Source organism: Morone saxatilis, unplaced genomic scaffold, assembly GCF_004916995.1.
Source record: "Morone saxatilis isolate NCDOM2014 unplaced genomic scaffold, NCSU_SB_2.0 Contig2, whole genome shotgun sequence".
Classification (NCBI taxonomy): Eukaryota; Metazoa; Chordata; class Actinopteri; family Moronidae; genus Morone; species Morone saxatilis.
In genome coordinates, this window is record NW_023339762.1 from 17,380,883 (window position 1) to 17,395,538 (window position 14,656).

Genomic DNA, 14,656 nt, shown 5'->3' on the forward strand with positions numbered 1-14,656 from the left:
AAGTGTGTGTGTTTGTGTGTGAAGAAAAGCTGCTTACTTCTTTGCGCAGAGAGCGCAGGTGGCTCTTGAGATCTCCACGGGTCATCAGCTCCATAATCACCAAGGTTGGCTGGCCCTGAGAGACCACGCCCAACAGTCGCACCTACACCAATCACAATACAGCACAGGTCAGAAGGGATGAGTCAAAAGCTGTGCTCCAAATCTAAATTACACATTAATTCTAAGCAGGTTTTTTTGTAAAGAAAAAGTGACAAGATAAAATAACAGTCAGTGAGCAAACTAAAAATATATATTTTTGAGTGTGCTGTTGACACAATTTTCCCACAACACAATGCAAAAATGAAATTTAAGAGATGCTCACAGCTGGAAAAAACATTAAAACTAACAACAAATGGTGAAACAGCTCTAGGAACACCTCAGAAAACAACAAAAAACTATTACATTTTTGGAAAAAGACTTTCTCTCTGTGAACTTTGATTTCGTGTTTGTTCGTGTTAAATATATCAAATTTCTGGTGAAATAACCACAAAAACAACAAACTACAAAGATGAACATACAGTATAATGTATAGTGAGTAGGTAGTCTACTACCTTCCCTCTGAAGCACTCTAGGTTACAAGCAAAACATGTTCATCTTATGCTTATATTAGAAAAAAACTGATTCTTTTTAACTTGCTTTGACGAGTGTAAAAAATCAATTTCCTTTAAATTATTCAAACTGAATTTAATAATTAAGTGTTTGGCTTTTTAGCAGCCAGACTTGATAAAAAGGTTGTAACAGCAGCTTTCCAAAGGGAAAATCTTTAACACATCCGTTTAACGTAGTTAATGATGCTGTGATCTCGCTGATTAGAGAATGTACACAATCTCCAGGAGGCTGAACCCTGCCTCGGGCTGTAGCTGCCTGGGTAAAGACAACCACGGTGTACTCAGCGCTTGTGACCTGCTGACACCTTTCTCTCTGTTTCTGTGCAGATTAATTAGAAAAAAATGATTGTAGGGAGGACTGTCTCGCAACTGGGTTCAGTATAACAAAGTGTTGGTTTTTTTTAGCCATATAGTGATGCTTTTCTTGCATTTATTTCAGGCTTTTCTCACTCTAGTGCAATAGGTAGCTATTTTAGTCCATGACTCTCTTACCACATGGTGACAGTTGAACTCCTTCATGACAGAGGCTTCGTTCAAAAACTCAATGCGTTCCCTCATGCTGGCCGACTCGTTGACCGTCTTGATGGCCACTCGTGTCTCAGGTTCATCCTTGACCACTCCCTTGGCGATGCCTTCATACACCATGCCGAAGGAGCCCTGACCCAGCTCCTTGTGCATAGTGATCTTCTCTCTGGCCACCTCCCACTCGTCCGGGACGTACACTTGCATGAAACAACGGACAGCAGGTCAACACCATGTACACACACTAAAATATAACAGAAAAGTTGAGAATATATTTGATATTCTTACTCTCAGCAGCACTGAAGTACTCTGGGTTGACAGACGCGTAAAGAACTCCATTCCCCAATCTGTCGCTATTCCTGTTGACACAAAGATAGCAGAGTTAGTCAGCATGCAACTTTGACTGTGGATGGGATGTGTAATTCTCTCTAAGTCTACTCTTTACCACAGGGGAATGTTAACGAAAACAACACCTATTAACTCTAATTAACATTACACTGGTCATTAACTTTTATGAGCATAGCAAGGTAGATCAACATTATCAAGAGACTTTGTCTGGCAATGTGTAGAGTATGTTCATGAAGATACTTGCCTCTTTTTGTTCACAAAGAAGAGAATCGTGGTGAGGCTGGCAATGAAAAGTGTCACTATGATGGGAATTATGATGACCAAGTAGAACGTAACACCATCGTCTCCTGTCAGTCAGAGCAGATAAATAAATGTGATCAGCACAGACTAAAAGTGTCAGGAATGGACTGTATTTATTGTGTGAGAAATGTCACATTACGTTTGGGCGGAGGTACATAGAAATACACGCTCTCCGTCCAGGAGCCGTTTCCAGCTAGTGAGGTAGCCCGCACACGAGCAGAATAATTCCCGGAGCCCAGGTTGGTCAGCCGAGCTCCTCTGTGCTCGCGGTAGTGCTGTCGCGACACACACTCGTGTTTCTCAGGCTGAAAGGAAACAAACACAAAAACCGTCAAGGTTAACAGTCAAGGTCAGGTGAGGAGAGTAGTAGTAGTAAAATGCTAGACAGGGGGGAGAATCAGATGTATGAGTCCCGCTCCACTCAAATATGTGTTTTGCCTATTGGTCCTTCACTCAGATGTTTGAGCTTTTGACTGTGCAGAATGATGAATGTGCTAAGATTGAGACTAGACAACTCCTTTCACATCTGCTAATATCGGAGTTTGGAGGCCAATCATAGCTCAATATGCAACTTTCAAAAGTCTCGCATATTTTATATACATAAAGTACTTAATTAAAAGGCCCAAAACATATCAGGCACAAATTATTATTTCAAGAAATATATATACATATATTTTTAAGTATTTTAAGATTTGGCTTACCTCAGTCCCCAGACGGAACTTGATCTCATACATCAGGATGAGTCCATTGGGCATGACGGGCTCTGGCCAGTGCAGCACCACACAACCCTCAACCTTGTCACTTCTCTCAAAGATCACCTTTCCAGGGATGTCGTCTGCTCTGACTGTGAAACACACATACAACCTTATTACAAGACTGAGCCTACAAAATGCTGCAAGAGAGTTATATTAAAGGTGCATATTGTGCCACATTGTATCCAGGTACATTACTAACCTGCAGGTTTGGTCCTGGAGAAGACGAAGGCTCCAGCACTGCAGCGCCCCACCTCCTCATTGCAGGCATGGAGGTCAATACGGTAGACGGTGAAGGGCCGCAGGTTGGGGATGTCTAAATATTCTGCTGTACTCTTCTCCTCTGAGAAGGGGTACTCCTTGATAGGAGGAATGCCATCTGTGCTGTTTTCACCCGGGCCAAGGGTGGTGTTGCCCCTACCAACACCCTCATTAAACAGTGTGTTATTAGCCACACCGAAAACATCTCTACGTCGACGATCTGGTGGTCTGAAATACAGAAGGACAAACGAATGCAACTGCTGTGAGAAAGTTTGAGTAGTAAGCGCTTTAATGGTGATAAAATAAAAAAGAAAAGATCTACAGTATGTCCTGGAAATCCTATTGTAACAAATAATTGCAGGTTTATAACTCCCAAAAGTATTTTTCACAAAGCTGAAGCATATCGCTGAACCGGGTGGAGTGAGTGTGTGTCTCATATCTTTGCGTGTGTGTGTGTGTGCGCGCACGCCATGTGTCCAGATGCTGCAGACGACTCCCTGTGGAGCTGTGTGGAAGGATGAGGTCAGACAGATCATAGCGAGGTGGACAGACAGAGAGAGAAAAAGGGCAGACACATAGAGAGGTTTTTCCACAGTAAGAACAATAAAAAAAAGCTTTCTGTCCAACATATCCCAATCAACAATGAAAAAGTCCAAAAGGGAAAAAGGAGAGAGAAAATATGGCTTATATTTTCATGATATCAACATTATGAAACAAACTGTTCACTGCTAATGACCAGTTTTCAGCAAAGACACTGAGGGCATTGCGGTGAATGGACTCATGGTTACATGGTGAAGATGACGAGCTGTGGAGCTGCCTGGAGCTGGACATCGTTATTATTGAGGGTAGGCAGGCGGTGACAGCTGTGACTGTGGCAGCAGCAGTGGCACAACAGACGCCACAGGGCACTTTACCTTCAGTTACCTTTAACTGTTACCTGTGAAACCCACAGGACAGTCGACTGAGACTAATGGACAAAGAGAAAAGTCCTGAGCTCTGATTGAGATGGAAAATGAAAGCTGTATTGACAGCAGGTGACAGCAGGTGATATACAGTACATGGAGCCTTTGCAGAGCTCTTGTGAGGTGTTTGGAAATGTAATGGAGAGCATGAACAACTGGCTAGGTTGTATTACAGCATTTGAAACAGCTTAGGATTCAGGGTTATAAATAATGTGCCGATTTTGTCCTCAACTAATTGATTAATTGTTTAGTCGATCAAATCTGAATAATAGCCATGGCAATTTCCTAGTGACAACGAGAAATTGTTGTCTTTTCTGACCGGCAATCCAAAACCCAAAGATATTGAATTTACTATCAAACACAACAAAGAAAAGCCGCAAATCATCACAATTAAGAAGCTGGAAGTTAAAAACTTAAAAAATTATAAATCAATTTTAAGAATGCTGTCGGTTCCCTGTTGATCGACTAATCGTTTCAGCTCTACCCAGGAGGAATAAAAAGCTAAACTGAGAGACCCAAATGAGCAATGCTACACTCAAGCATCTGTTGTGTTTGAGCAGACATACACCTACAGAAGGAGTGTGCAGACACAGACGGAGCCGTGGGAAAGACCAGTCGCACTGACATGTCAACATTCCTCTCTGACGGTTATGACTGGTGCATTACAATCCAGCACTCTAAAAGTGCTACTGTTACTACATCAAATATATATATAAACTGACACCAGAGTAAAGACACAGATGTGTGAGACTAGTAAATCTAAATCGCTAAAGAAGAGAAAGAAATACATCACAGAGAGGCCAGATGAAAGAAAACTTGAGGTATCTAATTTCTGTATGTGCAATGAGAGTGTTATGGGTTAAGCAGGCCAGTCCTAACACTGTGAGAAGGATCCTCAGCTGACTGAAGCATGACCTTATAACTAGTGAGTTACTACAGTTAGTGTCCTGACCTCGCCTGCTAAAAAAAGATCTACCTTTCACGCAATGCAATCCAGAGAGGAAAGCAAGGCACATTATTAGGTGCTTGGCAGCAACACATACGGCAGGCTCACGAAGAAGAGCGGAAGATCTCTTGATCTGACTGATGAAGAGGTAACTTCATCTTGTATGTACTGTCATGAGTTTCAACATCTGGTGCCGACTTAAATAAATAAATCCAGTCAGCTGATGAAAGGTTTTTTGATGGTACCACAAGGTCTCCCAAATAGCCATCCTCTTTGTGCAACCACCCTCCTCTCCTCCAGTAAATCAGTCTGCCTTCCTTACTTTCTGTTTGTCTTCTAGCGCTGATGGGGCTCTTCCCTCATTCATTTAAATTCCAGATGGATTCACTGTACATTTCCTGGCAGCTGTCTCGCTCCAGAAAAAAAAAAAGAAGAAAAAAAAAACCCGCACAAAGAGACCGTACAAGGGGAGGAGGAGAGTGGAGTGGTGAGTGGAGGGGGACAGAATGGAAAACATTTCCTCTTCTTTCTGTTTCTGTTTTCAACCGCCCTCTTTCCCCTCACCCTGGGTCTAAACCCTGAACTTTTGAAAAAACCTCCCAGATTTTCGAGGCCTTTCCCTGGAGTGGTTTGTAATAATGCTGGCTCTGTTACAGCGGAGAGTCTGTGCATACACAGGCTGAGCCCTTCGCTGCAGGCCCGGGAACTGCCACTCGCCTGTTTCCTAGACAGCTATACTATAACAAATCAACACAGGCAGAGAGTGGAGGAGGAGAAGGGTGGGGGGTATGAGTCCAATTACAATAGAAAGCTATGTTTTATTATTCTTCCTCCGAAGACATATCGATCCAATTCCACAAGAGCACTGCAAAGGAAAAGAGAAGGGCACCATAACACTGAATGAATCGAATGAATGAACTTTGGAGGCTCCCAGGCAACGTTTAAAGCTATGGATTTATAAGATACCTGCTGAGGCAACAAGTTTATCAAAGGTCTTCATATTTCACTGTGCTGGATGTTGGAGATAGAGTGTTATGGCCCTAGTTTCGTAAATATGCACAGATTGTGTGTGACTGTCTGCATGAGAATAAAGGAGTGTGGGCGAAGAACAGAGCGGGACTCTTTGAAACAGTGAAACATCCTTAGCCACGAACAAGTTAAATGATAACACAACACAGATGTCAGTCCCTATTGTGGGGAACAAAAGCCTAAGCAGCTACGAGTGCACAGCCAAAACTAAGTCCTTCAGACTCCTTAATCACATCTCTCTCCTGGGTTTGTTTGTGTTGCCTAAATTGCTGCCTGCTAGGTCCTAACATCCCCCCGTGCCACGGTTGCCATGGAAACAGAAAGCCACAAGCGCACTAAGAAGGCTTTGGATCCTACTCAGCACGTCTCTTCATCCGCACCGCCCGACAAAAAGGGCCGAACCCAGCGGGCCAGCTCAGTCCCCGTCCGGTCCCATCTACGCCCCCATTCTCGGGTTCTGTCAGCTTCACAGAGGAGCCATTACACCCGGGCCGCCACTTCATTCCTCATTTCGACCCATCAAGGCAAACAAGTTCAGCTCTCCACAGAGTGAAAGAAGGCACAGAGCAGGAGCTGTAAACAGTTTAAGGAGATCACTGTAAGGCTGATATTATATAGCCACTCCATCTGTGGCTTACTATACCTTGGCAGAAAGATGGCATTGTGGAGGAAGTTCTCGAAAACTTTAAGAAAGACGCGGTCATCTTTCGCCCGGTCCTGCTCCTCGGGTGTCCTCTGGCAAGTACAGCATGGGCCCTTGTCTGCCCCTGCCAGGTCTGACTTGGTGGGCTTGGTGTTCTCTTCCATGTCTGTGAGCCCTGTGGCTGGGATACGGATCGGGATCTTCAGCTCTGTTTTAGGAGAAACCAAGAGTTTAGGGATGGGCAGCAATCTAATATAACATATTTAACATACAGGCATGAGAGATCAGAGAATACAAAAGATGGTTATTAAAGATGGTTTTATAGAACTAGTAACGCAGACCTTTGGAGCAGTAGTTGTGTTGGTACAGCTCCCTGTCCTCAGGCTGCTGCTGCCAGCGGACAAGGTAGTAGGTCAGGTTGCCATTGGGAAAAGCTGGAGGTGACCACTTAACCACCAGCTTGGTTGAGGAGTTGGCAAATGCACGGGCGTCTTTGGGCATAGACGGCACTGCAACAGAGCCAAAGTCATGGTATGTTATATTAAAATGATGTTGCCTGTTCAGGTACAGTAATTAGTGAGAGGATTGCATTACCATCGCAAATTTACAAACAGCATTAGAGATAATCAACAACTGCAGTATTGGACTGATAGTCAGACTTACTCGATGGGCGTGTGCGAATGTAGATTATATCACTCTTTGCCCCAGTAATGTGTTTGTCCTCCACCTGCAAGGTAATGGCCTTCACAAAAATAGCATACTGGGTCCAGGGCTTAAGGTGATGAATAGTGACTTCTGGGTCAATGTTTTTATCCTGAGGGAGATCCACATCCACCATGTGCCAGCTGTTTGAGCCACAGCCATCCTGGCCGTCAAACTCTGTGATGTTCTGGAAAGGGCTGGTGAAGACACAAAACATGGCTGTGACATTTACAAAGAAATTACATTTACTCCTCTCAGAACAGTTGGTATGAAAGTAAAACACAGACTTTGCCAATGGGTTGGCATATTTTAGACCATTATTTACAAATGTTGTGTATTTTACATTACTGCCAACCATTTTTCCAAAGCATACCATACAGTTTTTGATTGATTATCGACCTTTGAGTTTACCATTTGTTTCACTGTGTTCCAGCTGAATAAGAAAATCTGCCAGGTAATCAAACCAACCGATCTCAAAACAGTAAGCACACATGGATGTTGTGAAGAGGATGTTGTAAATTTAGTTTATGTTGCATCAAAGGAATTCTTCTATTGATTACTGGAAATCAGAATGCCTCAAAAGCAGCAGAAGCTCAAACACCGCCTTTGGAAAATGGTTGGCAGTAATGTGAAGAGTACAGTAGAGTTAGTATTGATCGAGTTAAAATATGAAAAACCAAACCGATACTATCATCTAAGATTTTGTCTTCATAAAATTATGGAAATGATTTTGAGAGGAACCCTGTGTGTTTGAAACCTTAAGTTCTGATTTTAAAGAAACATGTCCAAAGTAGAGTCTCTGCCCCAATGTAGAGTTTATTTTATAATATGATGGTGTTTTAGAAAGGATAATGACTTAGTTAGTGAATGAGGACTCACGACTCCTTGTAGTAGACTATGAAGCTGATAAGGTCTCCATAGTCCGGTGGCTGGTAGCGCTCCCATATCATCCTGACCTTATGGCTTGATGTATTGTTGGACTTGAACTTCAAGATGTGACTTTCACCTGTATTGTCAGAGCAGGACCCTCAATGAGACACATGTACAAAATGAAAACAACCTATCATGGGTTTTTAATGACCTCCGTCATTGAATCACAAATTGTTTCTTCTTTAAAGATCACTCACAGCAAAAACTTCAAAATCTGTCAAAGTTCATATGAGTATACTCACAGCTGGCTCTTTCACCGTTGTTACGGAAGTCCCCCTCCTCTGGCTTCACAGTTATGTTCGTCTTTTCCCACATCTTGTGGATCTCAGACATGCAGAGTTTGGGGTTCCGACGGAAGAAGAGACGTCCATTCAGAATGGTCAGGTTGTGCTGGCTCCAGTCCCACAGATACTGCAAGTGCTGGTTGTTGATGGCGGAGAACGCATACATGCTGATAATGGAAGGAGATCAAGAGGAGGTTAAAACCATCTCATACAGATGAACAAAATGTGTTTTTTATGGTTTCATGAAAGGTGAGGTGTTGTGGCATGTGGCTAAAAAAAAGTTTTGCCACCTGGTGGCAGCGTTAAGCACTAACAGAGGTGTTAGTGCCTGGGTTTGTAAAGAGGACATGAAACAGAAAACAGTGCCATGCTAACACTCTGAGCTCGAGCAGACCAAGTAACACAAACAGAACACCTCCAGAGCAAAGGGAATGCTTGCCATCCTCAACAGCATTCCTCTGAGTGAAACTTTACCCTGGGAGAAACGACAAGAAGAAGGGCGACAGGATTTCCCATGACCCCTTTGGCCATTACCAAAAAAACTTTCCCTCATATCTAAGACTGCTGCTGATAGCAGAGATAAGGCAGTGGTGACAGACCTGAGACTTTCCATTCAGCTTTGTAGCCATACTCACTTATCTAGCTTGTCTGAATGATTTCTTTTACATTTATGTACACATCCACCATCCAGTACAGATGCTCATTCAACAAGAAGTCACTCTGACATTTATGTAACTTCAATTATATGTTGGTGGCAGCCTCCCTACTGGGCTGTGGTTTGCTCATGTCCTCTTATTCCTTCAGTCACCGCACACAAGCATGCACACATTCACAAGCAAAATGTGCAGACAAACAGTGCAGACGAGCCATACTTGTCGATGAGGTCCTGCCCATTGATGTAACGCAGGCTCTTGAGGAAGGACAGCGAGCCAAGTGCGTGGGAGTGTCGAATCTTCACATAGCCCGTCACTCTCTGGATCAATCCCATGAAGCTCTCCAGCTCAGACGCTATGTTATCTGAGGACAGGGGATAAACATAAACACATAGTACATGAAAGCCGCATTTTAAAATCCACAGAGACCTCTATTGCTACTGTGACACCTAGACTAGCTCTTAATGCAAATATCAGTGAGCACTTAAAAGCCTTATCATATGGGGAGATTAGCTTGTGAGCCACACGGTCAACTGAGCAAATAAACATCATTATAGCATAATGTGATAATTGGGTTAGAGTGCAGGAAGCAGATGTAATGTTGATTTGGTGGCCCTCATTGTGCCTCCCAGTAGCGTAGACCACCGAGCTCTACCAATTTATGTCTTAGTAATCACAATATTTGCTGGCCAGTTATGTGCAACCAACTGTAGAGTTAGGATACAGGATTGCTCTAGCATATTGTACGATATATTCTATGTACTGTTGGCTAATCTTTGTGAACACAGAACTACTAGTGTGTATAATCTGCGTGGTTGCTGCTGATGTTGTAGTTTCGTCCGCTAAAATTTCCTGGGATGTAGCATGATCTATAAAGCTACCTCACACTGCAAAATCAACAGTATATGTGGTGTTAAGAGCACTCACTTCCACGGCGAATGTTGATGTCCAGATTGCCTGCAATGATGGTGCAGTCCTTCAGGGACTGAGCAGCATCCACAGAGTCAATCACTGGGGATGTGCAGGGCTTATCACACGGGCCATTGCAGGCACTGCATAACATACTGTATACAGAAGAAGCAGAAGGAAGGATTAAATGAGAAGAAAGAGACCTAAGTAAAAACTGTAAAAGAATGAGCAAAAATCTTAACGTGAACTTTTCTACCTCACCCTGAAATCATTGGTCCACTCCCTAGCTCCCAAGCATTCCAAAGGATTCAGGCAAATAAATTCACTGCATGATACAAGGTCACCTCTCACACAGAGAGTTTAATCTTTTATGGGCCCTCATCTGAACTCGTGAGAGAGTGACTCACAGTATTGACCTCAGAGACAAACAGCATTGGTATGGCCAAAAAAATACAGCAACAGTAAGTCGGCATGGAAAGTTTGGGAATTGACGAGACAAAACAGGGCGGAAAAGTTGCGTACAAAGACGTTTTCTTATTCTAAGTTAATGTCAAACAAAGGAAATGTCAGGTGGACATTGCAGCGGTATCTCTTTTTAAAATCTTTTAGTTTTAATTTGTATAATCTACAAGTGGTGAGTGTCACCTTTCACTCTCTCTAAACAGTCAAGGAAAACTAAACTCAGAATCATTAAAAGCCCAACATGCTCTTAACCTTTAGCACTTCGAGCTTTGAGACCTACTTTAAGAAAAAGGACCTGTAAGGGCCAGGTCAGCGGAAGGTCAAGCTCAAGGATACTTTATGTAAATGATTTCATTATGCCGAAGTACACAGTGAACAGGAGTGGCTTTAGTGTCTGTGAATACTGAAGAGAAACCGTAGTGCTACTCAAAGAAAAAATAACCAGGAAATAATACTGACACCTCTGGCTCTCTCTGTGAAAAAGATCAGGTTATGATGATCCTGTTCAAATATAGATCTAGAATAATCTAGATCTAAATAATTCTTACGCCTTGAGAAATCTTAAACATAACGTACGCTTACTTTTAAGAAGCTCTTCCTAATATTTTGTACATAGCCATGCCATGTGACACATGGCATGGCATTTTTAAGTCATCAGGCCCTAAACTCGAAGTGAAGGGTAAGTCTTTACCGATTAGTCTCGTTGCGTGTGAAGCCGGAGGGGCAGTCGGGCATACATTCTCCCCTGTGGATGACAAAGTGAGTGTCACCAGGCAGGTGCACTTGAGAGCACAGGTCCATGGTGATGCAGCGCCAGCCCTCAAACTTGTAGGTGTCTGGGGGACAGTCTGGCACACAGCGACCCTCGTGGTGGTAGTGGACGCAGGCGGAGCAGGCCATGTCGTTGTTGGGCTCGGTACAGCTGCCCAGGCACTGGCTGTGGCAACACTCCCCCTTGTCTGTGCAGGCAAGCTTGCAGTGTTCTGGGCATACTGGAGGAGACAGAGGAAGATGGGGAAGAGGTCAGTTTTGGGTGTGTGTGTGTGTGTGTGTATGTGTAAACAGTCTGCACGCTATCACAACAAAGTCAAGGATGATAGAGGTCAAAAAGATACAAAACTAATACAAAAGCACAGATTGTGATTTAAATTGTCATTTACAAATGTAGAATAGCTTGCTTGGTAACATGCCAGAAAACAAATTAAATGAGATTTAAGATACTGTACATACTATATACCGTTACAAGTTTATTAGGTCCAGTGTTTAATTGTATTACATAATACACAGGGGTGATACTGTTATTCATCTCATTTCTATAAATGAAGTGGAAAAGAATAATAGAAACAAGTGTCAGTATAACACAATACAATTCAGTCTCATCACAAACTGCAGCCTCCAAAATAACCATAAAGTTGAATCAAGGGCTCTTGTTTCAATAAAAAACTAAACAGTATAACCTTCAAGAAGGTAGTATTTATTGCCGGACTGTTGTATTAGACCGCATTAGCTCTACCTAGGTGTACCTAATGAACTCCAGTGTGTAACATTTAAGAGGCTCTATTTGCAGATTGGAAAATAATCTTCATAGTTATGATATGATAGGGGCGTTTGCGTTTCGTGGTGACCGTAGTTTGTGTGCATGACATGGAAATGGTGGCAACAAGTGAAAAGACCAGCAGCAGCGCAGTGGAGCGAAAGGAGCATCACAGAAGAGCTGGAGTGGCAGCAGGGTTAAAAATCTGTGCCATTTGTTTCTGTAAAGCGCAGAGCTGGCCTCACTTAATGTGATCACATCTAATGCGATCACCCATAGTATTTATCCTTTGACAGCAATTTGAAAAACAAATTCCTGCTAGCACATTTTTACTCACCTCTTGTTTTTGAACCAAATCATCAATCAAATCAGTTGATTGGTGAGATAAAAAAAAAAACAGAATATATTATCTTATTTCATTAATATTCCTAAGATTGAACAAAGACTTTGCAGCTTGAACGAAACTCTCACTCTAAGAAAGAACTACTGTACGTCCTTCCAGGCTGTAAGAAAGAAATGACAGTAAAATGATTGCGTGGGGTGTTTCAAATTAAGCTTGAGCAACATGAATAATAGAACCTCCTCACTGTTTACTGTGCATCACTAAGAAACCAAAACCCACGACAATATGTTATCAATAACAGCATTTTGGGTAGCTTGGGACAGACAAATAGTACATTTGACAGATTGTGCATCCCGACAGTTTGTCAGATTTATCTAACAGAGCTTACAAAATGACCATTAATGTATCAGCCTCAAACCCCTAGACAATAGGTCTTTCCAAATCCAGACTCTGAGACAGAGAAGACAAAAGTACTGATTCGGGTAAGAAGAAACAAGAAAATTAGATCAGTGCTTGTTTGTAGATTCACCAACTATTTCTGATAATCTCACCAGCTATACACTTAAATCAACAGTGACACAGACAAAAGTGGAAAATGGAAAGCATCTGTTTTTAATGTTCAAAAGCATTTTCACTGTAGCCTATTTATAGAGGAGCACTTCTGAAAAAGCAGATGTAAGGTGAAGAAAGCAGATGACTCCCACTGTTAACTAATCTTGACACACTGCAGGCAGGAGTGTCCTAGTTTCAAATGAGTCCACTCCATAGAAAAAGCACCTGGCATGTGTGTGTTGTATGTATGAATGATCGTGAAAGGCCTGGTGACAAGGTGTTTTTTGCTAATGATTGTTCCCTGTTTGCGGAGTCTCTCAGATAAAGAGCTGTTCAGGGAAAGACTGAGCCAAGGGTTTGGTTTCTTTGGGGAATAACAGATAAAAAAATCTATGCTTGTTAAAAAATCTGCATTTTTTTGCAATTAGAAATTGTGCAGGCCCCACCCCCCACGCCCTTGTGTTGTTTGGGTATTTAGAGACTTAAGTGTTTACTATTTATTGTTATGCTCTTTGTTATTGCTGCAAAGCAAATTCCCCCACAGGGGCAATAAAGCTGAATTGAACTACACTGAACTGAACTGAAATAAGAGGCACAGCACTCCTGGTTCCTTAGCAACCGCCTCCTGGTGCAAAGCCAGAGCTGGAAGGAAATGTGCACACACACACAATCATACACTCTCAGACACTAAAACACACATTTCACCACTCTCTTTCATGTGTGTTATTGTCATTTGCAAAACTGTGATTTCACATCATTGTCTGCAGTGACATTATTTCAGCCATCCTCATAAAGTACAACTTTACAAAAGAGTATGCATGTGTGTGTGTGTGTGTGTGTGTGTGTCTGACATGTGTGCACATGCATCTTGGTATGTGAATATTTGTGTGTGCCGGAGAGAAAGAGGAAAAGGAGATCTGCTTGTTTATTTGCTTTTAAATTAAACACGGGTGTCGGAGCATCGCTGGTTCGCTTTGTGAATCAGTCAAGAGAATGAAGCCGGCTGTTGAGCTAATCTCTTGATGAATATTTCATGTTGCTTTACAAAACATCTGTATAGGTTCAGAACGTGACAGTGCACTACAGCAATGCTGCAGAGCAAGCACTCACTTCCACAGTGCCAACTCCAGCTTGGCTTAGCAGGGGAAGGGGAATGATCAGTCCCACTCCTGACAGTGTCTCAAATACCTGCCATGCTTTCTCACATTCAGTCAAATCTTACAGTGCAAAGGGGGTGAAATCTGTTTGGAAAATTCCATCATACGGTGGCCGACAGGGGCAAATGCACTATATCAGCCCAAAACATTTCCATCAGGAGAAACGTGCTGCAGCTTCAGAAACGATGGCAATTCAAAAACGCATACCAAAATCCAAAGCAAATACAACAATGGTAACGTGCTGCAAAAGAAAAATGTGGCACGGAAAGCCAAAACAAATACATTGACGCCATACACCCTCCAGAAACAATGCAAGATCAAGTCCAAAAATAAAAGCAACAGAAAAATGCTCCATATCCAGTGAACACAACAGACGTTCTCTGGCCTCAATAGAATAGAATAGAAAGCATAATAAGCTATATTAATAAATGAATACAATGTCATTGCACCAGAATAGGGGTAATATTGCACACAAGTTATTCCATGTGAATGTAATTATAAGTATTGCACTCGAAAAATGTGTCTGAAAAAATGTGATTATTCATTTGAGCCAGGTTTGCAGTAGACAGTCTACATATTGCACTTGAGAGGTAATTTCACTGATTGTTGGAGTTAAGTGTTCTTATGGCCCAGGAAAAAAACAGAGGATAACAGGTCAAACAGGTGGTGACCAGGTAACCAAGTCCTTAAAGGCCGCCGCACACCAACCCGATTATCGGC

The 14,656-nt window shown here is 42.4% G+C and overlaps 1 protein-coding gene across 1 annotated transcript in view; it reads right to left on the reverse strand.

Annotated features, from left to right (window-relative positions):
- Nucleotides 1–14,656, reverse strand: part of igf1ra (insulin-like growth factor 1a receptor) — a 69,520-nt gene that overhangs the window by 12,767 nt on the left and 42,097 nt on the right. The window contains exons 3-17 of the mRNA XM_035664882.1: nucleotides 11,042–11,342; nucleotides 9,907–10,043; nucleotides 9,199–9,343; nucleotides 8,285–8,493; nucleotides 7,992–8,118; nucleotides 7,074–7,309; nucleotides 6,752–6,919; nucleotides 6,411–6,618; nucleotides 2,772–3,058; nucleotides 2,519–2,661; nucleotides 1,957–2,122; nucleotides 1,762–1,864; nucleotides 1,458–1,528; nucleotides 1,140–1,369; nucleotides 38–142 (exon numbers count right to left, since the gene is read on the reverse strand). Of these exons, the coding sequence (XP_035520775.1) occupies nucleotides 38–142; nucleotides 1,140–1,369; nucleotides 1,458–1,528; nucleotides 1,762–1,864; nucleotides 1,957–2,122; nucleotides 2,519–2,661; nucleotides 2,772–3,058; nucleotides 6,411–6,618; nucleotides 6,752–6,919; nucleotides 7,074–7,309; nucleotides 7,992–8,118; nucleotides 8,285–8,493; nucleotides 9,199–9,343; nucleotides 9,907–10,043; nucleotides 11,042–11,342 (2,636 nt within the window). The remainder of the gene's footprint in view (nucleotides 1–37; nucleotides 143–1,139; nucleotides 1,370–1,457; nucleotides 1,529–1,761; nucleotides 1,865–1,956; nucleotides 2,123–2,518; nucleotides 2,662–2,771; nucleotides 3,059–6,410; nucleotides 6,619–6,751; nucleotides 6,920–7,073; nucleotides 7,310–7,991; nucleotides 8,119–8,284; nucleotides 8,494–9,198; nucleotides 9,344–9,906; nucleotides 10,044–11,041; nucleotides 11,343–14,656) is intronic.